This window comes from Pseudophryne corroboree, chromosome 12 (genome assembly GCF_028390025.1).
Source record: "Pseudophryne corroboree isolate aPseCor3 chromosome 12, aPseCor3.hap2, whole genome shotgun sequence".
In the NCBI taxonomy this organism is placed as follows: Eukaryota; Metazoa; Chordata; class Amphibia; order Anura; family Myobatrachidae; genus Pseudophryne; species Pseudophryne corroboree.
The window spans coordinates 170,363,032-170,389,745 of NC_086455.1; the positions used below are offsets into that span (position 1 = coordinate 170,363,032).

Here is a 26,714-nt window from a genome sequence, read left to right on the forward strand (position 1 = left end):
CATTGCCTGTTTGCCAAAGTATTTTTGGTGTCCTAACTGTAGTCCTGAGAGGGATAATATATAAAGAGAATCTCCTGCCAAGAGCTCAGATTTTGGGTGGAGTTTTCTAAGTGATCAGACTCCAAGTTGGTTATACCAGGGCTGCAGTAACTCGAGCACCGGTGTTGTCTGTGCTGTACGCTGGTGGACTTACCATTGGTGTAACAGGGAAGACCAGCGCTGAGGGGTTTCAGCAGTTCCGCATGTTTGTAACAAGATGTTGGATAGGAAAGCAGACTCTTCCACGAAGCATCGTCGGGGGAAACCGCTGGATTGGAGGCTTACCACTTCCCAAAATAAGTCAAGAGGTGTTGGTGGAGTTCTCCTTTAAAACGTCATATGGAGTAATTTATTGTCTGCAGGGAGGGGCGGGGGGTTTATAGAACATATATACATTGTCTTCCTACAGGTAAGCCAGGTGTTTATGATCATTTGACTTTTATAGTTTTATAAGCAGGTGGAGAAAGAAATAAAAGCTGGTGCCACAATGGCCGTATTGTAAGTGAGATGGCGGTACAATGTCTATAGAGACGAGACCAGATGCGGTGTAATAGTCCATTTTACAGAGGTGCGAAGCTCCATAGATACAATTTTTTTTTTTTAGGTCCCACTTTTATTTCTTTTACATTCCGTGGAACAGATTTCCCTATGTATTACAAATGTCTCATTTTCTGGATTTTATAGCCCGTGTGTAGGTTGGTTATTTTTTTGTTAGTTTGGTATCTGATTAGTTGCTGTGAAATATGATTTCCTTTGTACAGTTTTTCATAAACGTCCTTCTGTGTGCGGCGTACGCGCCGCTGACTCCCTAAGGCCACCAAACCGGCTATAAGCAGGAGAGAACAACATTTACAGTGTGCTGGCAATGGTGTCACCCCGGGGTTTACTCTAAAAACATGGAGAGGGTAAATTATTGCTATATATGGATTTGAAAATAGCATCCACTTATACCCATGGGTATGTATCATTATTTATGTATAAATACATTGGGTTTTTTTATTAGTATCTTTTATATCCGGAGAGAGAGAGCTGTAATATTGCATTTCTTTGCATTAGTTGGCATAAAATAAAATGTAATTTATTGTGGCTCTGAATCCAGCGATTTGGTTGGTCACCCTGTCTGTATAAAGCCTCTCCAGCCCCCCCCCCCCCCCCCAAATGTGTTTATCATTGGCGTGAATGGGGATTTCTTGGGGGAGGGGCTTTGACAACTGGAACACCTGTGATGTAACTAGGAGCCCTTTCATAGATTACATACATTGGAGGAAATCTCTACTCTCACAAACCTCCATTACATAGAATGTTATGTTGAAGAATCGTTGAAGTTAACAGAAACGTTTTGGTTGATGTAAACATTTAAATTATATTTTCATCTCCTTACACATGCTGTGGGAATAGCCCTGCCGGCGTTCTGGCGCCGGTATCTCGGCGTCGGTATTCTGACCGCCAGGATAGTAAGTACATCCCACTTACACATTTTTTGGCTTCTTTAGCTGTTTCTGAGTTCCAGTGGAGAAAAGTGCTATATAATAAAATGATTAATCGTACTTCTCCTTATCTTTTACTGTCTTGTTGGTTTACAGCATTACAGCTGTACAGAGAAAAGAGTACCTTTCCTTCCCAGCACCAGAAGCTGAGCCTGGGATGTAGCGTCCTGGATAAGCTCCTGCGAGGTGGGATCCCCCTGGTGGGCATTACAGAACTAGCTGGGGAGAGTTCCGCAGGGAAGACCCAGATTGCTCTCCAGCTGTGTCTCTCGGTGCAGTACCCAGTAGAATATGGGGGTCTCGGAGCAGGTAGGTACAAACCAGTGCTGTGGCACTATCACACAGGAAGAGTCTGGCTGTGACTGGATCAGAGACTTATATTCTATTAGATATAAGACTGAGCCATGTAGGAGAGGCTACTGTTGTATAGCAATGCACATAAGGACAGCAGGGAAAGGTGTACCACACTTGCAGGAATTCGGGTCAACGGAAACCGGACTGTGGATCGACAAACAAAAGGTCATACTGACAAAAGGTCGACACCCTTCCCCTCCCCCCCCATCATCCTCCCATACTACGAGTAATCATTAAATCAGTGACCTAGATTAACCACTTAACTGACAATTTGTTTTCCCCAAAAAATCGCTCAGAAAAATTAATTATTTTCTTTTGGATAAGGTTAATCTTCCCCTAATTCACTCATATAAAAAAAAAAAAAACAATTTCTGAGCGTTTTTCAGGGGAAAAAATTGTCAGTTAAGTGCTTATTCTAGGTCACTGATTTAATGATTACTCGTAATATGGGAGGATGATGGGAAAAAAGAAAAGAAAAGTGTGTCGACCATTGTCATTTCGACCTTTTGTCAGTACAACCTTTTGTTTGTCGATCCACAGTCCGGATCCCATTGACCTCAATTCCCGCAAGTGCAGTACACCTTCCCCTGCAGATAATGGCAGCCGCTGGGAAAGTGTAAACCAAGCCCCCCCTGTGTACCTGCCAGCTGTCTTTGGTGTGAAAAGTAACGTTGCGATGTTACCGATCTTCCCGACCGATGGGTTTTTTTTTGTTTTTTTAACTAAAATCATTTTGGATAAGGTTAAATTCCTGTTCTTCCTCTAATTCACTCATACAAAAAAAAAAAAGAACAATTTCTAAAACATCGGTCGGGAAGATCTGTAACATCGCAACGTTACTTTTCACACCCAAGACAGTTGCCAGGTACACAGGAGGGGCTTGGTTTACACTTTCCCAGCGGCTGCCATTGTCTGACCAATCAGCAGAGACCGGCAGCACGGCAACACTGGGGGGAGGGTGCAGGGACGCAGAGGGAAGTTTCCCTTCCCTGCTAACACTGTTTATCTGACTGGTGGCATCCTGTGCGACCAGGTCAGATAGACACTGGCTGGTGTGGTCGCATCTGATGCCACCATGCCAGGCAAGTGGTTAATGCATTCTGCACAGTAATAAGTGGAATAATACAATATATCCATGTTACGGCCTAGGTGCTGTCTACATCTGCACAGAAGACGCCTTCCCAAGTACGCGCCTGCAGCAGCTCATACGGTTACAGAATAAGCAGAGGGCAGAAGTTCCGGCTGACGTCATTCGCAACATCCGCTTTGGAGACCTTATTTTTATTGAGCACGCAGCGGATATAGTAAGTGGCACAGACGTTATAACCATCCCGTTCATGTTAAGGATTAAAAAAAAAAAAAAGACTATAAATTACAGGGAGCATACTTTGTATAATGTAGAAATGTACCATGTAATAATATGTATGCGGTGCAACAGTGCCGCCACTGGATCTTAGTGAATTGAGGCTGTATCCTAATGAATATTGGTTCGGACTACAACATGGCTGCCCCTACTCTGTCTAGATGGACTGGAGGTGTTAAAACGTACAAAGGGCTCATTCCCGATTAGTGTCTCACCTTGGCTGTTCTAACAAGTGTTAAACTCCCCCTGCCTTATATATACAGGTTGAGTATCCCATATCCAAATATTCCGAAATACGGAATATTCCGAAATACGGACTTTTTTGAGTGAGAGTGAAATAGTGAAACATTTGTTTTTTGATGGTTCAATGTACACAAACTTTGTTTAATACACAGTTATTAAAAATATTGTATTAAATGACCTTCAGGCTGTGTATATAAGGTGTATATGAAACATAAATGAATTGTGTGAATGTACACACACTTTGTTTAATGCACAAAGTTATAAAAAATATTGGCTAAAATGACCTTCAGGCTGTGTGTATAAGGTGTATATGTAACATAAATGCATTCTGTGCTTAGATTTAGGTCCCATCACCATGATATCTCACTATGGTATGCAATTATTCCAAAATACGGAAAAATCCGATATCCAAAATACCTCTGGTCCCAAGCATTTTGGATAAGGGAGACTCAACCTGTGTGTGTGTGTGTATATATATATATATATATATATATATATATATATATATATATATATATATGTGCGTGCGTGTGTGTGTATACTGTGAAACTTTAAATTGTCATAGTTTAAATGTGATTAAAGATCTCCCGTTTTGTGCCTTCTGACTCTATTACATAAAATAAAATTATTTTGGGCAATGAAACAGATACACACAAGGAAACGTGTGACCAGGAGACGCTGACCAGTATCCGGCCACTTCTCTGGACTGGAACTTCGGGCAGACACTGTTAGTAACTGACGTCATTTTGCCACGTTGCAGGACACGCTTACAGACTGCATCACCAAGAAGCTCCCCATCCTCCTCCGGCGCGGTCACATCCGTCTGATCATTATCGATTCCATTGCGGCTTTGTTCCGCTGTGAGTTTGCTGCCAGTGATGCTGTCCTGAAGGCTAAACATCTGCAGACGCTTGGGGCCAAACTTCACCAGCTCAGCAGCAGCTCCATCACTCCCGTATTCTGCATCAATCAGGTAGTGTCTTCTGCTTTTCCATCTGCACCTGTTTCATATACTGTAGATTAAAAATAAGAATTTACTTACCGATAATTCTATTTCTCGTAGTCCGTAGTGGATGCTGGGGACTCCGTAAGGACCATGGGGAATAGCGGCTCCGCAGGAGACTGGGCACAAAAGTAAAAGCTTTAGGACCACCTGGTGTGCACTGGCTCCTCCCCCTATGACCCTCCTCCAAGCCTCAGTTAGGATACTGTGCCCGGACGAGCGTACACAATAAGGAAGGATTTTGAATCCCGGGTAAGACTCATACCAGCCACACCAATCACACCATATAACTTGTGATCTAAACCCAGTTAACAGCATGATAACAGAGGAGCCTCTATAAAAGATGGCTCACTACAGCAATAACCCGATTTTCTGGTAACAATAACTATGTACCAGTATTGCAGACAATCCGCACTTGGGATGGGCGCCCAGCATCCACTACGGACTACGAGAAATAGAATTATCGGTAAGTAAATTCTTATTTTCTCTGACGTCCTAGTGGATGCTGGGGACTCCGTAAGGACCATGGGGATTATACCAAAGCTCCCAAACGGGCGGGAGAGTGCGGATGACTCTGCAGCACCAATTGAGAGAACTCCAGGTCCTCCTCAGCCAGGGTATCAAATTTGTAGAATTTTACAAACGTATTTGCTCCTGACCAAGTAGCTGCTCGGCAAAGTTGTAAAGCCGAGACCCCTCGGGCAGCCGCCCAAGATGAGCCCACCTTCCTTGTGGAATGGGCTTTTACAGATTTTGGCTGTGGCAGGCCTGCCACAGAATGTGCAAGCTGAATTGTACTACAAATCCAACGAGCAATAGTCTGCTTAGAAGCAGGAGCACCCAGCTTGTTGGGTGCATACAGAATAAACAACGAGTCAGATTTTCTGACTCCAGCCGTCCTGGAAACCTATATTTCCAGGGCCCTGACAACGTCTAGCAACTTGGAGTCCTCCAAGTCCCTAGTAGCCGCAGGCACCACAATAGGTTGATTCAGGTGAAACGCTGAAAACCACCTTAGGGAGAAACTGAGGACAAGTCCTCAATTTCGCCCTGTCCGAATGGAAAATCAGATGAGGGCTTTTACAGGATAAAGCCGCCAATTCTGACACGCACCTGGCCCAGGCCAGGGCCAACAGCATGACCACTTTCCATGTGAGATATTTTAACTCCACATATTTAAGTGGTTCAAACCAATGTGACTTTTGGAACCCAAAAACTACATTTAGATCCCAAGGTGCCACTGGAGGCACAAAAGGAGGCTGTATATACAGTACCCCTTTCACAAACGTCTGAACTTCAGGGACTGAAGCTAGTTCTTTTGGAAGAAAATTGACAGGGCCGAAATTTGAACCTTAATGGACCCCCATTTCAGGCCCATAGACACTCCTGTTTGCAGGAAATGTAGGAATCGACCTAGTTGAAAATTCCTCCGTCGGGGCCTTACTGGCCTCGCACCACGCAACATATTTTCGCCAAATGCGGTGATAATGTTTTGCGGTTATATCTTTCCTGGCTTTGATCAGGATAGGAATGACTTCATCCGGAATGCCTTTCTCCTTCAGGATCCGGCGTTCAACCGCCATGCCGTCAAACGCAGCCGCGGTAAGTCTTGGAACAGACAGGGTCCTTGCTGGAGCAGGTCCCTTCTTAGAGGTAGAGGCCACGGATCCTCCGTGAGCATCTCTTGAAGTTCCGGTTACCAAGTCCTTCTTGGCCAATCCGGAGCCACGAATATAGTGCTTACTCCTCTCCATCTTATAATTCTCAGTACCTTGGGTATGAGAGGCAGAGGAGAGAACACATACACTGACTGGTACACCCACTGTGTTACCAGAGCGTCTACAGCTATTGCCTGAGGGTCCCTTGACCTGGCGCAATACTTGTCGAGTTTTATAAACATGTGGAAGACTTCTGGGTGAAGTCCCCACTCTCCCGGGTGGGGGTCGTGTCTGCTGAGGAAGTCTGCTTCCCAGTTGTCCACTCCCGGAATGAATACTGCTGACAGTGCTATCCCATGATTTTCCGCCCAGCGAAGAATCCTTGCAGCTTACTGCCTTGCCCTCCTGCTTCTTGTGTCACCCTGTCTGTTTACGTGGGTGACTGCCGTGATGTTGTCCGAATGGATCAACTCCGGGTGACCTTGAAGCAGAGGTCTTGCTGAGCTTAGAGCATTGTAAATGGCCCTTAGCTTCAGGATATTTATGTGAAGTGATGTCTCCAGGCTTGACCATAAGCTCTGGAAATTCCTTCCCTGTGTGACTGCTCCCCAGCCTCGCAGGCTGGCATCCGTGGTCACCAGGACCCAGTCCTGAATGTCGAATCTGCGGCCCTCTAGAAGATGAGCACTCTGCAACCACCACAGGAGAGACACCCTTGTGCTTGGTGACAGGGTTATCCGCTGATGCATCTGAAGATGCGACCCGGACCATTTGTCCAGCAGGTCCCACTGGAAAGTTCTTGCCTGGAATCTGCCGAATGGAATTGCTTCGTAGGAAGCCACCATTTTTCCCAGAACCCTTTCATTGATGTACTGAGACTTGGCTCGGTTATAGGAGGTTCCCGACTAGCTCGGATAACTCCCTGACTTTCTCCTCCGGGAGAAACACCTTTTTCTGGACTGTGTCCAGGATCATCCCTAGGAACAGAAGACGAGTCGTCGGAATCAGCTGCGATTTTGGAATATTGAGAATCCAATCGTGCTGCCGCAACACTACCTGAGATAGTGCTACACCGACCTCCAACTGTTCCCTGGATCTTACCCTTATCAGGGAATCGTCCAAGTAAGGGATAACTAAAATTCCCTTCCTTCGAAAGAGTATCATCATTTCGGCCATTACCTTGGTAAAGACCCGGGGTGCCGTGGACCATCCATACGGCAGCGTCTGAAACTGTTAGTGACAGTTCTTGTACCACAAACCTGAGGTACCCTTGGTGAGAAGGGTAAATTTGGACATGAAGGTAAGCATCCTTGATGTCCCGAGACATCATGTAGTCCCGTTCTTCCAGGTTCGCAATCACTGCTCTGAGTGACTCAATCTTGAATTTTAACCTCCGTATGTAAGTGTTCACGATTTTAGATTTAGAATCGGTCTCACCGAGCCGTCCGGCTTCGGTACCACAACAGTGTGGAATAATACCCCGTTCCCTGTTGCAGGAGGGGTACCTTGATTATCACCTGCTGGGAATACAGCTTGTGAATGGCTTCCAAAACTGCCTCCCTGTTAGAAGGAGACATCGGTAAAGCCGACTTTAGGAAACGGCGAGGGGGAGACGTCTCGAATTCCAATTTGTACCCCTGAGATATCACCTGACGGATCCAGGGGTCTAATTGCGAGTGAGCCCACTGCGCGCTGAAATTCATTGAGACGGGCCCCCACCATGCCTGATTCTGCTTGTAAAGCCCCAGCGTCCTACTGAGGGCTTGGCAGAGGCGGGAGAGGGCTTCTGTTCCTGGGAACTGGCTGATTTCTGCAGCCTTTTTCCTCTCCCTCTGTCACGGGGCAGAAATGAGGAACCTTTTGCCCGCTTGCCCACGAAAGGACTGCGCCTGATAATACGGCGTCTTCTTATGTTGAGAGGCGACCTGGGGTACAAACGTGGATTTCCCAGCTGTTGCCGTGGCCACCAGGTCTGAAAGACCGACCCCAAATAACTACTCCCCTTAATAAGGCAATACTTCCAAATGCCGTTTGGAATCCGCATCACCTGACCACTGTCGTGTCCATAACCCTCTACTGGCAGAAATGGACAACGCACTTAGACTTGATGCCAGTCGGCAAATATTCCGCTGTGCATCACGCATATATAGAAATGCATCTTTTAAATGCTCTATAGTCAATAATATACTGTCCCTATTTAGGGTATCAATATTTTCAGTCATGGAATCCGACCACGCCAACCCAGCACTGCACATCCAGGCTGAGGCGATTGCTGGTCGCAGTATAACACCAGTATGTGTGTAAATACATTTTAGGATACCCTCCTGCTTTCTATCAGCAGGATCCTTAAGGGCGGCCATCTCAGGAGAGGGTAGAGCCCTTGTTCTTACAAGCGTGTGAGCGCTTTATCCACCCTAGGGGGTGTTTCCCAACGCACCCTAACCTCTGGCGGGAAAGGATATAATGCCAATAACATTTTAGAAATTATCAGTTGTTATCGGGGGAAACCCACGCATCATCACACACCTCATTTAATTTCTCAGATTCAGGAAAACTACAGGTAGTTTTTCCTCACCGAACATAATACCCCTTTTTGGTGGTACTCGTATTATCAGAAATGTGTAAAACATTTTTCGTTGCCTCAATCATGTAACGTATGGCCCTACTGGAAGTCACATTTGTCTCTTCACCGTCGACACTGGAGTCAGTATCCGTGTCGGCGTCTATATCTGCCATCTGAGGTAACGGGCGCTTTAGAGCCCCTGACGGCCTATGAGACGTCTGGACAGGCACAAGCTGAGTAGCCGGCTGTCTCATGTCAACCACTGTCTTTTATACAGAGCTGACACTGTCACATAATTCCTTCCAACAGTTCATCCACTCAGGTGTCGACCCCCTAGGGGGTGACATCACTATTACAGGCAATCTGCTCCGTCTCCACATCATTTTTCTCCTCATACATGTCGACACAAACGTACCGACACACAGCACACACACAGGGAATGCTCTGATAGAGGACAGGACCCCACTAGCCCTTTGGGGAGACAGAGGGAGAGTTTGCCAGCACACACCAGAGCGCTATATATATACAGGGATAACCTTATATAAGTGTTTTTCCCCTTATAGCTGCTGTATTGTTTATACTGCGCCTAATTAGTGCCCCCCTCTCTTTTTTAACCCTTTCTGTAGTGTAGTGACTGCAGGGGAGAGCCAGGGAGCTTCCCTCCAACGGAGCTGTGAGGGAAAATGGCGCCAGTGTGCTGAGGAGATAAGGCCGCCGAGAAGGGGGCGGAGCCTATCTCCCGTTTTTCTGTGTATTCTGGCAGGGGTTAAATGCATCCATATAGCCCAGGAGCTATATGTGATGTATTTTTCGCCATCTAAGGTGTTTTTATTGCGTCTCAGGGCGCCCCCCCCCAGCGCCCTGCACCCTCAGTGACCGGAGTGTGAAGTGTGCTGAGAGCAATGGCGCACAGCTGCGGTGCTGTGCGCTACCTTATTGAAGACAGGACGTCTTCTGCCGCCGATTTCCCAGACCTCTTCTGTCTTCTGGCTCTGTAAGGGGGCCGGCGGCGCGGCTCTGGGACCCATCCATGGCTGGGCCTGTGATCGTCCCTCTGGAGCTAATGTCCAGTAGCCTAAGAAGCCCAATCCACTCTGCACGCAGGTGAGTTCGCTTCTTCTCCCCTTAGTCCCTCGGTGCAGTGAACCTGTTGCCAGCAGGACTCACTGAAAATAAAAAACCTATACTTAAACTTTTTCACTAAGCAGCTCAGGAGAGCCACCTAGTGTGCACCCTTCTCGTTCGGGCACAAAAATCTAACTGAGACTTGGAGGAGGGTCATAGGGGGAGGAGCCAGTGCACACCAGGTGGTCCTAAAGCTTTTACTTTTGTGCCCAGTCTCCTGCGGAGCCGCTATTCCCCATGGTCCTTACGGAGTCCCCAGCATCCACTAGGACGTCAGAGAAATGCTGATTTCTCATCTTTTGCAAGATAGCGGTACTCTGATCACTGGTGCAGAAATAGATTGCGGTACATAGTATATACCTGATGAATATATTAGTAGCTGGTTTATTTTACGTAATAAAAACTGGACCCTGGCAGCTTCTCCCACGGCTGCCTGAGAAATACTCTGCTGATCATCCCAAAATGTAACCTCATGGGATATGAAATAGAGTGCTGAAGAAACATGTTTGTATGAGCACATACCCCCCAACATTACCCAGGCAAAGCTGTGACAAACCTGAGGACGGGGTCCTGTGGTCGCCACACCCCAATTCAGCCAACCGCACTCTCACTGCCCGAACTGAGACAGGTGCTAAGTATGAGTGTAGAGATCAGACTGGTGTGAGTGGAGACAGTCTATGGAAACACTTCGCTGTGTCATTATTATCCTTTTATATGGCGCCACAAGGGATCCGCAGCGCCCAATGTACAGTACATATATCAATAATCAAAACAGATCAAGTACAGGGAAAATAAACATATCTGCATCAGCGGGTGACACTGACGCAAGGTATCAGGGTAGCAGACTAACGCGAGATTTGGTGCCATGGAAATACGCTCTTATCTAGAAGTTGTTCTCTAGGTCATGACTTTTTCTCTAAGCCATTGGTATCCCTCTACATTGTCTATTGTATGTCACTTTTTAACATGAAATTAATACTTAGAATTTGATTTTAAATGGGTTCACATGCGCTTATCTTCAATGTGCCTGACCTCTACACTTGCGCGCTGGTTCACCAGTCATCAGTCAGGCTGGGGATACTGGGAAGGTGTGCCTGCAGTGGAACTGCCAAAACAAAACTGGGGCAACACGGAGGGTGTAGTGGTTAGCATTACTGCCTCACAGCACTGAGGTCATGGGTTTGATTCCCACCATGGCTCTAACTGTGTGGAGTTTATATATTCTCCCCGTACTTGCGTGGGTTTCCTCCGGGTACTCCGGTTTCCCCCCACAGTGTCTGTGTGTACATGTGATAGGAATATAGATTGTAAGCTCCACTGGGGCAGGGACTGATGTGAGTGGGCAAATATTCTCTGTAAAGCGCTGCGGAATATGTGTGCGCTATATAAATAACTGGTAATAAAACAGTATTCCGTTGGCTGGAGCCTGCTCCTGCTTGCACAAGATATAATAAGATTTTACTCACCGGTAAATCTATTTCTCGTAGTCCGTAGTGGATGCTGTGACTCCGTAAGGACCATGGGGAATAGCGGCTCCGCAGGAGACTGGGCACAACTAAAAAAGCTTTAGGACTACCTGGTGTGCACTGGCTCCTCCCACTATGACCCTCCTCCAGACCTCAGTTAGGATACTGTGCCTTGAAGAGCTGACACAATAAGGAAGGATTTTGAATCCCGGGTAAGACTCATACCAGCCACACCAATCACACCGTACAACTTGTGATGCTGGGACTCCGTAAGGACCATGGTGATTATACCAAAGCTCCCAAACGGGCGGGAGAGTGCGGATGACTCTGCAGCACCGAATGAGCAAACTCTAGGTCCTCCTCAGCCAGGGTATCAAACTTGTAGATTCTTGCAAAAATGTTTGAACCCGACCAAGTAACAGCTCGGCAATTTTGTAAAGCCGAGACCCCTCGGGCAGCCGCCCAAGAAGAGCCCACTTTCCTCGTGGAATGGGCTTTTACAGATTTAGGGTGCGGTAGTCCAGCCGCAGAACGTGCAAGTTGAATCATGCTACAGATCCAGCGAGCAATAGTCTGCTTAGAAGCAGGAGCACCCAGCTTGTTGGGTGCATACAGGATAAATAGCGAGTCATCCAGTCGTCCTGGAAACATATACTTTTCAGGGCCCTGACTACGTCCAGTAACTTGGAATCCTCCAAGTCCCAAGTAGCCGCAGGCACCACAATAGGTTGATTCACATGAAAAACTGATACCACCTTAGGAAGGAATTAGGAACGAGTCCTCAATTCCGCCTTATCCATATAAAAAATCAGATAAGGGCTTTTGCATGACAAAGCCGCCAATTCTGACACACGCCTGGCCAACAGCATGACCACTTTCCACGTGAGGTATTGTAGCTCCACGGATTTAAGTGGCTCAACCCAATGCGACTTCAGGAAATCCAACACCACGTTGAGATCCCACGGTGCCACTGGAGGCACAAACGGGGGCTGACTATGCAGCACTCCCTTAACAAAAGTCTGAACTTCAGGCAGTGAAGCCAGCTCTATTTTGGAAGAAAATCGATAGAGCCGAAATCTGGACCTTAATGGAACCCAATTTTAGGCCCATAGTCACCCCTGACTGTAGGAAGTGCAGAAATCGACCTAGCTGAAATTCCTCCTTTGGGGCCTTCCTGGCCTCGCAGCACGCAACATATTTCCGCCATATGCAGTGATAATGGTTTGCGTTCACTTCTTTCCTAGCTTTAATTAGCGTAGGGATAACTTCCTCCGGAATGCCCTTTTCCTTCAGGATCCGGCGTACAACCGCCATGCCGTCAAACGCAGCCGCGGTACGTCTTGGAACAGACAGGCCCCCTGCTGCAGCAGGTCCTGTCTGAGCGGCAGAGGCCATGGGTCCTCTGAGATCATTTCTTGGAGTTCTGGGTACCAAGCTCTTCTTGGCCAATCCGGAACAATGAGTATAGTTCTTACTCCTCTCCTTCTTATTATTCTCATTACCCTGGGTAAGAGAGGCAGAGAAGGGAACACATACACCGACTGGTACACCCACGGTGTTACCAGAGCGTCCACAGCTATCGCCTGAGGGTCTCTTGACCTGGCGCAATATCTTTGTAGCTTTTTGTTGAGGCGGGACGCCATCATGTCCATCTGTGGCCTTTCCCAACGGTGTACAATCATTTGGAAGACTTCTGGATGAAGTCCCCACTCTCCCGGGTGGAGGCCGTGCCTGCTGAGAAAGTCTGCTTCCCAGTTGTCCACTCCGGGAATGAACACTGCTGACAGTGCTATCACATGATTTTCCGCCCATCTGAGAATCCTTGTGGCTTCTGCCATCGCCATCCTGCTTCTTGTGCCGCCCTGTCTTGTCTGACTGGATCAGCACCGGCCGGTGTTGAAGCAGGGGTCTAGCCTGACTTAGGGCATTGTAAACGGCCCTTAGTTCCAGAATATTTATGTGTAGGGAAGTCTCCTGACTTTTCCATAGTCCTTGGAAGTTTCTTCCCTGTGTGACTGCCCCCCAGCCTCGAAGGCTGGCATCCGTGGTCACCAGGACCCAGTCCTGTATGCCGAATCTGCGGCCCCCTAGAAGATGAGCACTCTGCAGCCACCACAACAGCGACACCCTCGCCCTTGGAGACAGGGTTATCCGCCGATGCAACTGAAGATGCGACCCGGACCACTTGTCCAACAGATCCCACTGGAAGATCCTTGCATGGGACCTGGCGAATGGAATTTCTTCGTAAGAAGCTACCATCTTTCCCAGGGCTCGCGTGCATTGATGCATTTGTATTAGGAGGTCTCTGTCTAGAGACGACAACTCCTTGGACTTCTCCTCCGGGAGAAACCCTTTTTATACTGTTCTGTGTCCAGAACCATACCCAGGAACAGTAGACACGTCGTAGGAACCAGCTGCGACTTGGGAATATTCAGAATCCAGCCGTGCTGTTGTAGCACTTCCCGAGATAGTGCTACTCCGACGAACAACTGCTCCCTGGACCTCGCCTTTATAAGGAGATCGTCCAAGTACGGGATAATTATTTCGGCCATTACCTTGGTAAATTCCCTCGTGCCGGGGACAGACCAACGGCAACGTCTGGAATTGGTAATGACAATCTTGTACCACAATTTTGAGGTACTCCTGGTGAAGAAGGTAAATAGGGACATGTAGGTAAGCATCCTTGATGTCCAGTGATACCATGAAATTCTCCAGGCTTGCAATAATTGCCCTGAGCGATTCCATTTTGAACTTGAACCTTCGTATATAAGTGTTCAAGGATTTCAATTTTAGAATGGGTCTCACCGAACCGTCTAGTTTCGGTACCACAACATTCTGGAATAGTAACCCTGTCCTTGTTGAAGGAGGGGTACCTTGATTTCACCTGCTGGAAGTACAGCTTGTGAATTGCCACCAGTACTACCTCCCTTTCTCCGAGGGCAGCAGGCAAGGCTGATGTGAGGTAACGGCGAGGGGGAGTCGCCTCGAACTCCAGCCTGTATCCCTGTGATACTACTTGCAGAATCTAGGGATCCACCTGTGGGCAAGCCCACTGGTCCCTGCAGTTCCCGAGACGCGCCCCCACCGCACCTGTCTCCACCTGTGGAGCCCCAGCGTCATGCGGTGGACTCAGAGGAAGCGGCGGAAGATTTTTGATCCTGGGAACTGGCTGTCTGGTGCAGCTTTTTCCTTCTTCCCTTGTCTCTGTGCAGAAAGGAAGCGCCTTTGACCCGCTTGCTTTTCTGAAGCCGAAAGGACTGTACCTGAAAATACGGTGCTTTCTTAGGCTGTGAGGAAACCTGAGGAAAAAAATTTCTTCCCAGCTGTTGCTGTGGATACGAGGTCCCAGAGACCATCCCCAAACAATTCCTCACCCTTATAAGGCAGAATCTCCATGTGCCTTTTAAAGGCAGCATCACCTGTCCACTGCCGGGTCTCTAATACCCTCCTGGCAGAATGGACATTGCATTAATTCTGGATGCCAGCCGGCAAATATCCCTCTGTGCATCCTTCATATATAAGACGACGTCTTTAATATGCTCTATGTTAGCAAAATATTATCCCTGTCTAGGGTATTAATATTATCTGACAGGGTATCAGACCACGCTGCAGCAGCACTATTTATGCTGAGGCAAATGCAGGTCTCAGTATAGTACCTGAGTGTGTATAAACAGACTTCAGGATAGCCTCCTGCTTATTATCAGCAGGCTCCTTCAAGGTGGCCGTATCCCCAGACGGCAGTGCCACCTTTTTTGACAAACGTGTGAGCGCCTTATCCACCCTAGGGGATATCTCCCAACGTGACCTATCCTCTGGCGGGAAAGGGTACGCCAGCAGTAACTTTTTAGAAATTACCATTTTCTTATCGGGGGAACCCACGCTCTTTACACACTTCATTCACTCATCTGATGGGGGAACAAAACACTGGCTGCTTTTTCTCCCCAAACATAAAACCCCTTTTATGTGGTACTTGGGTTCATGTCAGAAATGCGTAACACATTTTTCATTGCCGAGATCATGCAACGGATGTTCCTAGTGGATTGTGTATATGTCTCAACCTCGTCGACACTGGAGTCAGACTCCGTGCCGACATCTGTGTCTGCCATCTGAGGTAACGGGCGTTGTTTGAGCCCCTGATGGCCTTTGAGACGCCTGGGCAGGCGTGGGCTGAGAAGCCAGCTGTCCCACAGCTGTTACGTCATCCAGCCTTTTATGTAAGGAGTTGACATTGTCGGTTAATACCTTCCACCTATCCATCCACTCTGGTGTCGGCCCCACAGGGGGCGACATCCCATTTATCGGCCTCTGCTCCGCCTCCACGTAACCTTCCTCATCCAACATGTCGACACAGCCGTACCGACACACCGCACACACACAGGGAATGCTCTGACCGAGGACAGGCCCCACAAAGTCCTTTGGGGAGACAGAGAGAGAGTATGCCAGCACACACCAGAGCGCTATATAATGCAGGGATTAACACTATAACTGAGTGATTTTTCCCCCAATAGCTGCTTGTATACACATATTGCGCCTAAATTTAGTGCCCCCCCCTCTCTTTTTAACCCTTTGAGCCTGAAAACTACAGGGGAGAGCCTGGGGAGCTGTCTTCCAGCTGCACTGTGAAGAAAAAATGGCGCCAGTGTGCTGAGGGAGATAGCCCCGCCCCTTTTTCTGCTGACTTTTCTCCCGCTTTTTTCATGGATTCTGGCAGGGGTAATTTATCACATATATAGCCCTGGGACTATATATTGTGATGATTTGCCAGCCAAGGTGTATTATATTGCCCTCAGGGCGCCCCCCCCCCCCCCCCCCCCCCCCAGCGCCCTGCACCCATCAGTGACCGGAGTGTGAGGTGTGCATGAGGAGCAATGGCGCACAGCTGCAGTGCTGTGCGCTACCTTGTTGAAGACAGAAGTCTTCTGCCGCCGATTTTCCGGAACACTTCTTGCTTCTGGCTCTGTAAGGGGGCCGGCGGCGCGGCTCCGGGACCGAACATCGAGGTCGGGTCCTGTGGTCGATCCCTCTGGAGCTAATGGTGTCCAGTAGCCTAAGAAGCCCAAGCTACCACCAGTTAGGTAGGTTCGCTTCTTCTCCCCTTAGTCCCTCGTAGCAGTGAGTCTGTTGCCAGCAGATCTCACTGTAAAATAAAAAACCTAAAATATACTTTCTTTCTAGGAGCTCAGGAGAGCCCCTAGTGTGCATCCAGCTCAGCCGGGCACAAGATTCTAACTGAGGTCTGGAGGAGGGTCATAGTGGGAGGAGCCAGTGCACACCAGGTAGTCCTAAAGCTTTCTTTAGTTGTGCCCAGTCTCCTGCGGAGCCGCTATTCCCCATGGTCCTTACGGAGTCCCAGCATCCACTTAGGACGTCAGAGAAAAAGGCATTTTGTCAGTGATCATCTAATGCCTACATATAATGTTATACTAAACAATAACAAATTTGGGTAAAGCGCATCTCCTATATATTAGCCCAGATCTGTGACTTTGTGCTTCATTTGCCAACGCTGGGAGGAGTCACATAACTGGGCGGAGTCACATAGTTGAGCGGACTGGCCTAATCTGGATCTGGGCTAATAATAAGAATTTACTTACCGATAATTCTATTTCTCGTAGTCCGTAGTGGATGCTGGGGACTCCGTCAGGACCATGGGGAATTGCGGCTCCGCAGGAGACAGGGCACAAAAAGTAAGCTTTTAGGATCACATGGTGTGTACTGGCTCCTCCCCCTATGACCCTCCTCCAAGCCTCAGTTAGGTACTGTGCCCGGACGAGCGTACACAATAAGGAAGGATATTGAACCCCGGGTAAGACTCATACCAGCCACACCAATCACACCGTATAACTTGTGATCTGAACCCAGTTAACAGTATGACAAACGTAGGAGCCTCTGAACAGACGGCTCACAACAAATAACAACCCGATTTTTTTGTAACAATAACTATGTACAAGTATTGCAGACAATCCGCACTTGGGATGGGCGCCCAGCATCCACTACGGACTACGAGAAATAGAATTATCGGTAAGTAAATTCTTATTTTCTCTAACGTCCTAAGTGGATGCTGGGGACTCCGTCAGGACCATGGGGATTATACCAAAGCTCCCAAACGGGCGGGAGAGTGCGGATGACTCTGCAGCACCGAATGAGAGAACTCAAGGTCCTCCTCAGCCAGGGTATCAAATTTGTAGAATTTTGCAAACGTGTTTGCCCCTGACCAAGTAGCAGCTCGGCAGAGTTGTAATGCCGAGACTCCCCGGGCAGCCGCCCAGGATGAGCCCACTTTCCTTGTGGAATGGGCCTTGACAGATTTAGGTTGTGGCAAGCCTGCCACAGAATGTGCAAGTTGAATTGTGCTACAAATCCAACGAGCAACCGTCTGCCTAGAAGCAGGAGCACCCATCTTGTTGGGTGCATACAATATAAGCAGTGAGTCAGACTTTCTGACTCCAGCCATTCTTGAAATATATATTTTCAATGCCCGGACCACGTCCAACAACTTGGAATCCTCCAACTCGTTAGTAGCCGCAGGCACCACAATAGGCTGGTTCAGGTGAAACGCTGACACCACCTTAGGCAGAAAATGAGGACGCGTCCGCAGTTCTGCCCTGTCCGTATGGAAAATCAGATATGGGCTCTTATATGATAAAGCCGCCAATTCTGATACTCTCCTGGCTGAAGCCAGGGCCAGTAGCATGGTTACTTTCCATGTAAGATACTTCATCTCCACCGATTTGAGCGGCTCAAACCAATGGGATTTGAGAAAATCCAAAACTACATTAAGATCCCACAGTGCCACTGGGGGCACAACCGGGGGCTGTATATGTAGTACTCCTTTTACAAAAGTCTGGACTTCAGGAACTGAAGCCAATTCTTTCTGGAAGAAAATCGACAGGGCCGAAATTTGAACCTTAATGGACCCCAATTTGAGGCCCATAGACAATCCTGTTTGCAGGAAATGTAGGAATCGACCCAGTTGAAATTCCTCCGTGGGGGCCTTCCTGGCCTCACACCACGCAACATATTTCCTCCAAATGCGGTGATAATGTTGTGCAGTCACCTCCTTCCTGGCCTTTACCAGTGTAGGAATGACCTCTTCCGGAATGCCTTTTTCCTTTAGAATTCGGCGTTCAACCGCCATGCCGTCAAACGCAGCCGCGGTAAGTCTTGGAATAGACACGGTCCCTGCTGAAGCAGGTCCCGTCTTAGAGGTAGAGGCCACGGATCCTCCGTGAGCATCTCTTGAAGTTCCGGGTACCAAGTTCTTCTTGGCCAATCCGGAGCCACTAGTATCGTTCTTACTCCCTTTTGCCGTATAATTCTCAGTACTTTTGGTATGAGAGGCAGAGGAGGGAACACATACACTGACTGGAACACCCACGGTGTTACCAGAGCGTCCACAGCTATTGCCTGAGGATCTCTTGACCTGGCGCAATACCTGTCCAGTTTTTTGTTGAGGCGGGACGCCATCATATCCACCATTGGTTTTTCCCAACGGTTCACAATCATGTGGAAGACTTCTGGATGAAGTCCCCACTCTCCCGGGTGTAGATCGTGTCTGCTGAGGAAGTCTGCTTCCCAGTTGTCCACTCCCGGAATGAATACTGCTGACAGTGCTATCACATGATCTTCCGCCCAGCGAAGAATCCTTGCAGCTTCTGCCATTGCTGTCCTGCTTCTTGTGCCGCCCTGTCTGTTTACGTGGGCGACTGCCGTGATGTTGTCCGACTGGATCAACACCGGCTGACCCTGAAGCAGGGGTTTTGCCAGACTTAGAGCATTGTAAATCGCTCTTAGCTCCAGTATATTTATGTGAAGAGACATCTCCAGGCTTGACCATACTCCCTGGAAGTTTCTTCCTTGTGTGACCGCTCCCCAGCCTCTCAGACTGGCATCCGTGGTCACCAGGACCCAGTCCTGTATGCCGAATCTGCGGCCCTCTAACAGATGAGCACTCTGCAACCACCACAGAAGAGACACCCTTGTCCGTGGCGATAAGGTTATCCGCTGATGCATCTGCAGATGCGATCCGGACCATTTGTCCAGCAGATCCCACTGAAAAGTTCGTGCGTGGAATCTGCCGAATGGAATCGCTTCGTAAGAAGCCACCATCTTTCCCAGGACTCTTGTGCATTGATGCACAGACACTGTCCCTGGTTTTAGGAGGTTCCTGACAAGTTCGGATAACTCCCTGGCTTTCTCCTCCGGAAGAAACACCTTTTTCTGAACCGTGTCCAGAATCATTCCCAGGAACAGCAGACGTGTCGTCGGGGTCAACTGAGATTTTGGAAAATTCAGAATCCACCCGTGTTGTTGCAGCACTAGTTGGGTTAGTGCTACTCCGTCTTCCAGCTGTTCTCTGGATCTTGCCCTTATCAGGAGATCGTCCAAGTAAGGGATAATTAATACGCCTCTTCTTCGTAGAAGGATCATCATTTCGGCCATTACCTTGGTAAAGACCCGAGGTGCCGTGGACAATCCAAACGGCAGCGTCTGAAACTGATAATGACAGTTTTGCACCACGAACCTGAGGTACCCTTGATGTGAAGGGCAAATTGGGACATGCAGGTAAGCGTCCTTTATGTCCAGGGACACCATAAAGTCCCCTTCTTCCAGATTCGCTATCACTGCTCTGAGTGACTCCATCTTGAACTTGAATTTTTGTATGTACAGGTTCAAAGATTTGAGATTTAGAATAGGTCTTACCGAGCCGTCCGGCTTCGGTACCACAAATAGCGTGGAGTAATACCCCTTTCCCTGTTGTAGGAGGGGTACCTTGACTATCACCTGCTGAGCAAACAGCTTGTGAATGGCTTCCAATACCGTCGCCCTGTCCGAGGGAGACGTTGGCAAAGCAGACTTTAGGAACCGGCGAGGGGGAGACTTCTCGAATTCCAACCTGTAACCCTGAGATACTACCTGTAGAATCCAGGGGTCCACCTGTGAGCAAGCCCACTGTGCGCTGAAATTCTTGAGTCGACCCCCCACCGTTCCTGAGTCCGCTTGTAAGGCCCCAGCGTCATGCTGAGGGCTTTGCAGAACCCTGGGAGGGCTTCTGTTCCTGGGCAGGGGCTGCTTGCTGCCCTCTCTTACCCCTTCCTCTGCCCCGAGGCAGATATGACTGTCCTTTTGTCCGCTTGTTCTTATAGGAACGAAAGGACTGCGGCTGAAAAGACGGTGTCTTTTTCTGTTGGGAGGGGGTCTGAGGTAAAAAAGTGGATTTTCCGGCAGTTGCCGTAGCCACCAGATCCGATAGACCGACGCCAAATAATTCCTCCCCTTTATACGGCAATACTTCCATATGTCGTTTGGAATCCGCATCACCTGACCACTGTCGCGTCCATAAACTCCTTCTGGCAGATATGGACATCGCATTTACTCTCGATGCCAGAGTGCAAATATCTCTCTGCGCATCTCGCATATAAAGGAAAGCATCCTTTAATTGCTCTATAGTCAATAAAATACTGTCCCTATCCAGGGTATCAATATTTTCAGTCAGGGAATCCAACCAGACGACCCCAGCACTGCACATCCAGGCTGAGGCGATGGCTGGTCGCAGTATAACACCAGTATGAGTGTATATACTTTTCAGGGTAGTTTCCAGCCTCCTATCAGCTGGATCCTTGAGGGCGGCCGTATCAGGAGACGGTAACGCCACTTGTTTCGATAAGCGTGTGAGCGCCTTATCCACCCTAGGGGGTGTTTCCCAGCGCGCCCTAACCTCTGGCGGGAAAGGGTATAATGCTAATAACTTTTTTGAAATTAGCATTTTTCTATCTGGGTTAACCCACGCTTCATCACATACATCATTTAATTCCTCTGATTCAGGAAAAACTACAGGTAGTTTTTTCACCCCCCACATAATACCCCTTTTTGTGGTACTTGTAGTATCAGAGATATGCAAAGCCTCCTTCATTGCCGTGATCATATAACGTGTGGCCCTACTTGAAAATACGTTTGTTTCATCACCGTCGACACTAGATTCAGTGTCTGTGTCTGGGTCTGTGTCGACCGACTGAGGTAAAGGGCGCTTTACAGCCCCTGACGGTGTCTGAGACGCCTGGGCAGGTACTAACTGGTTTGCCGGCCGTCTCATGTCGTCAACTGATTTTTGTAATGTGCTGACATTATCACGTAATTCCATAAACAAAGCCATCCATTCCGGTGTCGACTCCCTGGGGGGTGACATCACCATTATCGGCAATTGCTCTGCCTCCACGCCAACATCGTCCTCATACATGTCGACACACACGTACCGACACACAGCAGACACACAGGGAATGCTCTTATCGAAGACAGGACCCCACTAGCCCTTTGGGGAGACAGAGGGAGAGTTTGCCAGCACACACCCAAGCGCTATAATATATATGGGAACAACCCTATATAAGTGTTGTTCCTTATAGCCGCTTAAATATATAAAAATATCGCCAAAATATGCCCCCCCTCTCTGTTTTACCCTGTTTCTGTAGTGCAGTGCAGGGGAGAGTCCTGGGAGCCTTCCTCACAGCGGAGCTGAGCAGGAAAATGGCGCTGTGTGCTGAGGAGAATAAGCCCCGCCCCCTATTCCGGCGGGCTTTTCTCCCGGAGTTTTAGACATTTGGCATGGGTTAAATACATACATATAGCCTTAATGGCTATATGTGATGGATTCTTTTGCCATAAAAGGTATTATATATTGCTGCCCAGGGCGCCCCCAGCAGCGCCCTGCACCCTCCGTGACCGTCTGGTGTGAAGTGTGTGACAACAATGGCGCACAGCTGCAGTGCTGTGCGCTACCTTCATGAAGACTGAAAAGCCTTCTGCCGCCTGTTTCCGGACCTTCAATCTTCAGCATCTGTAAGGGGGGTCGGCGGCGCGGCTCCGGGACGAACCCCAGGGTGAGACCTGTGTTCCGACTCCCTCTGGAGCTAATGGTGTCCAGTAGCCTAAGAATCCAATCCATCCTGCACGCAGGTGAGTTGAAATTCTCTCCCCTAAGTCCCTCGATGCAGTGAGCCTGTTGCCAGCAGGACTCACTGAAAATAAAAAACCTAAAAAATTTTTTCTAAGCAGCTCTTTAGGAGAGCCACCTAGATTGCACCCTGCTCGGACGGGCACAAAAACCTAACTGAGGCTTGGAGGAGGGTCATAGGGGGAGGAGCCAGTGCACACCATGTGATCCTAAAAGCTTACTTTTTGTGCCCTGTCTCCTGCGGAGCCGCTATTCCCCATGGTCCTGACGGAGTCCCCAGCATCCACTTAGGACGTTAGAGAAATATAGGAGATTATTAGATAGCCATAGGAGATCCCTAATCTATATGTGAACAATACCTCACACTGTATTCTGGCCACGATTGTGCAGACACAACTGCACCACATTAAGCCCTCACCAGCCATTGGTGCCCACTCCTATGCAGGCCGCCCCCCCTCGCCAGCCATTGGTAACTACAAACTCCACTCCACACCCATGCAGCCCGCCCCCTCTCCCCAGCCATTGGTGCCCACGCCTATGCAGCCCGCACCCCCTCGCCAGCCATTGGTGCCCACTGCTATGCAACCCGCCCCCCCTCGACAGCCATTGGTGCACGCTCCGATGCGGCCCCCCCCCTCGCCAGCCAATGGTGCACACAGCCTTCACGTCATCCGTCACCCACCCGCGGCACTCCCCACCCGTGGCACTCCCGCCCCTCCCCCACCCATGGCAGCCACATCTGCAGCACCCCCAGCCCCTCCCCCACCCGCAGCACTACCGCCCCCTCCCCCACCCATAGCAGCCACATCTGCAGCACCCCCCACTCATAGCACCCACAAACCGCACCGCCCCCCTGCTCTCCCACCCGTGGCACCCCTCCCCCCCCCCCGTACCCACCTCTACACCCCCGCACCTCCCCCACCCCATACCCACCTCTCTTCCCCCCCCCCCCATCTTCCCCACCCGCTGCACCCACAGCATCCACCACATCTGCCCCCCACTTGCGGCACACGCCCCTCCCCCGCCCGCTGCACCCCCACCCCCCCATCCCTGCTTCTCCCCCCCCCCGCACCCTCCACCCCTCCCCCACCCGCGGCACCCCCATACCCACCTCTCCCCCCCATACACCACCGCTCCCTCCACCCTTCCTGCCCCGCCCCTCCCCCACCATCCACCACATTCGCCCCCCACCTGCGGTACTCCCGCCCCCTCCCCCACCCATAGCACCCACACCTGCAGCACCCCCTCCCCTTTCCGCAGCGCATCCAGACCCCACCACACCCCCGCAGCTGCACCTCCCCCACACCCACCTCTCTCCCGCATAAAACCCACCCACCCGCCCCTCTCCCACCCGCGGTATCCACCACATCCGCCCCCCACATGCGACATCCGCCTCGTACCCCCCTACCCCACCCGCAGCACCCTCACCCCTCCCCACTCCCGCCCCTCCTCCACCCTTGGCACCCACCACATCCTTCCCCCGCACATACCCCTCCCCCACCCGCAGCACTCCCGCCCCCACCCGTATCACCCACAACCCGCAAACCCCCCCGCCCCTCCCCCACCCGCAGTACCCCCGCACCTCCCCCACCTCTCTTTCCAAACCCCCCACACACACACTGAACTTCTGTGAGTATAGTTGCTACCAATGGACATTGGATTAGTAAAAAAAAAAAGTAATACTGTGGCCATTATGTGTCTAAGCGACACTGCTACCTGTGGCCATTGTGTATAAGTGGCATAGCTCCCTGTGGCCACTGTGTGTATACGCGGCTCTGGTACCAGTGGCCATTGTGTGTATAAGCGGTGCTGCTAAAAGTGGCCATTGTGTGTATAAGTGACACTGCTACCAGTGGCCATTGTGTGTATAAGCGGTGCTGCTAAAAGTGGCCATTGTGTGTATAAGTGGTGCTGCTACCTGTGGCCATTGTGTGTATAAGCGTCTCTGCTACCTGTGGCCACTGTGTGTATCAACGTCTCTGCTACCTGTGGACACTGTGTGTATCAGCGGCTCTGCTACCTGTGGGCACTGTGTGTATAAGCGGCTCTGCTACCTGTGGGCACTGTGTGTATAAGCGGCTCTGCTACCTGTGGGCACTGTGTGTATAAGCGGCTCTGCTATCTGTGGGTATTGTGTGTGTGTATAAGCGTCTCTGCTACCTGTGGCCACTGTGTGTATCAACGTCTCTGCTACCTGTGGACACTGTGTGTATCAGCGGCTCTGCTACCTGTGGGCACTGTGTGTATCAGCGGCTCTGCTACCTGTGGGCACTGTGTGTATAAGCGGCTCTGCTATCTGTGGGTATTGTGTGTGTATAAGCGTCTCTGCTACCTGTGGACACTGTGTATCAACGTCTCTGCTACCTGTGGCCACTGTGTGTATCAGCGGCTCTGCTATCTGTGGGCACTGTGTGTATAAGCGTCTCTGCTACCTGTGGGCACTGTGTGTATAAGCGGCTCTGCTACCTGTGGGTATTGTGTGTGTATAAGCGTCTCTGCTACCTGTGGGCACTGTGTGTATAAGCGGCTCTGCTACCTGTGGGCACTGTGTGTATAAGCGGCTCTGCTATCTGTGGGTATTGTGTGTGTATAAGCGTCTCTGCTACCTGTGGACACTGTGTATCAACGTCTCTGCTACCTGTGGGCACTGTGTGTATAAGCGGCTCTGCTATCTGTGGGTATTGTGTGTGTACAAGCGTCTCTGCTACCTGTGGACACTGTGTATCAACGTCTCTGCTACCTGGCTCTGCTATCTGTGGGCACTGTGTGTATAAGCGTCTCTGCTACCTGTGGGCACTGTGTGTATAAGCGGCTCTGCTACCTGTGGGTATTGTGTGTATAAGCGGCTCTGCTACCTGTGGGTATTGTGTGTATAAGCTGCCCTGCTACCTCTGGCCACTGTGTGGATACGTGGCTGCGTTACCTGTGGCCATTGTATATATAAGCAGCTCAGCTACCTGTGTCCATTGTGTGTATACGCGGCTCTGATACCTATGGCCACTGTGTGTATAAGCTGCGCTGCATACACTAGCAGTATATACTACACTAGGTTATTCATTGTGCCCTGCGGACACTCTTTACGCCCTCACAAAGGGCTACGCCCCCTTGACAATCGCACGCCCTTCCCCCTTGCAATATTTACCCAATAGCAAACTTTTTTGCAGGTAAAACTCCATATAATAACAATTATAGCACAGCTGAGGCCCGTGCAGGGGTTAACGGGTCGTAGCCTCTTGCAACGCTATTTTCTGTCTAACACCTTCCCTCTCTTTATCCTCTCCCTACCACCCTGACTCTCCCTATCCTTTACCCATCGCACAGCGTGTCTGTACATTCCCTTTCTCTCCCCCCCCCCCCCCCCCCCTACGCCTCTCTCTTTTCTCAACCGGACACCATTTCTGTATGCCCTCTATTCTGCCCTGTGTTTTTGATTGTTATCTACCGGCCTGCATATGTCCAAAGGTATGCAGGGGTTAACGGGGCGTAGCCCCAAACGACGGTGTGAAGAGCGCCCGTAGGGAGCGATGAATCACCTAGTCTTTTAATGTGTCCCCTGATTAAGTACCTGCAGCTGGTGTGAGTATATGAATTTCTGCAGCACTACGGCTAAGATTTCAGGAGGAGAAGACGCCATGAGATGCAATGTCAGAAAATCTTATTGACTGGTAATAACCCTATATTACTCTGTATTCTGTCCTGTAGGTCACAGATACGGTAAAAGAAACAGACTCTGTCCTGACTCACTGTGGGTAAGTGCTATATGTGATCACATCATTCTGATTTTTTTATATATATCTTCCTAACCCATTGAAAGCCAGAAGACCGGGATCCGGCGTGTAGGTTGACGACCCAGGAGTAACCCGGGTCGTCACAAATGTGTGAACAGGGATAAGTACTGAAAGCCCCAGCTTCAACCCGTGCTCAATGTCCCGGGTCCGAGCCAGGGTTTTATGTCTGAGAGGGGTATTAGTTAACACTCGTTTCTCTCTGCATCCTACCATATTTCCCAGTAAATCTATCACTAGTCTCTCATCGCTTACACTAAGTAAACGGGTCTAAAATCCTGCAACTTCCAAAAACTAAGAATACCAATTTATCGTCACTAGTTTAAAAGGCTTACATTTATTATTGAAAACCGAGAAATAGGATGGAAAATAACATTTCTGATTTATAAATATTCTATTTACGGATAAGATGGTGACAATAAAAATAAAGGAATAGCACAACTTTGAGAACACGACTGTTAGCCAATCGTCTATTGGTTCAGATTTACCATAGAGGTGTGTCCTTATACATCTTGCCTCAATATGCCATGTAGCGGGAGATGCTTGGCGTGAGTGAGCCGACAGGTCCCGTGCAACTCCGTTAGCGTTGGGTGTCTTTTTTTATTTTGCATAAAACGCACAAGCAGCCTCTGCTGATTAAAATGATGCGGCATGCCTGTATTCTGCATACGAAATGCTACGTG

General features: G+C 49.4%; 1 protein-coding gene across 1 annotated transcript in view; it reads left to right on the forward strand.

Annotated features, from left to right (window-relative positions):
* The window catches only part of XRCC3 (X-ray repair cross complementing 3), a 37,628-nt gene that overhangs the window by 9,326 nt on the left and 1,588 nt on the right, over positions 1 to 26,714 (forward strand). The window contains exons 4-7 of the mRNA XM_063948512.1: positions 1,623 to 1,835; positions 3,030 to 3,184; positions 4,247 to 4,459; positions 25,949 to 25,995. Coding sequence (XP_063804582.1) covers positions 1,623 to 1,835; positions 3,030 to 3,184; positions 4,247 to 4,459; positions 25,949 to 25,995 — 628 coding nt within the window. The remainder of the gene's footprint in view (positions 1 to 1,622; positions 1,836 to 3,029; positions 3,185 to 4,246; positions 4,460 to 25,948; positions 25,996 to 26,714) is intronic.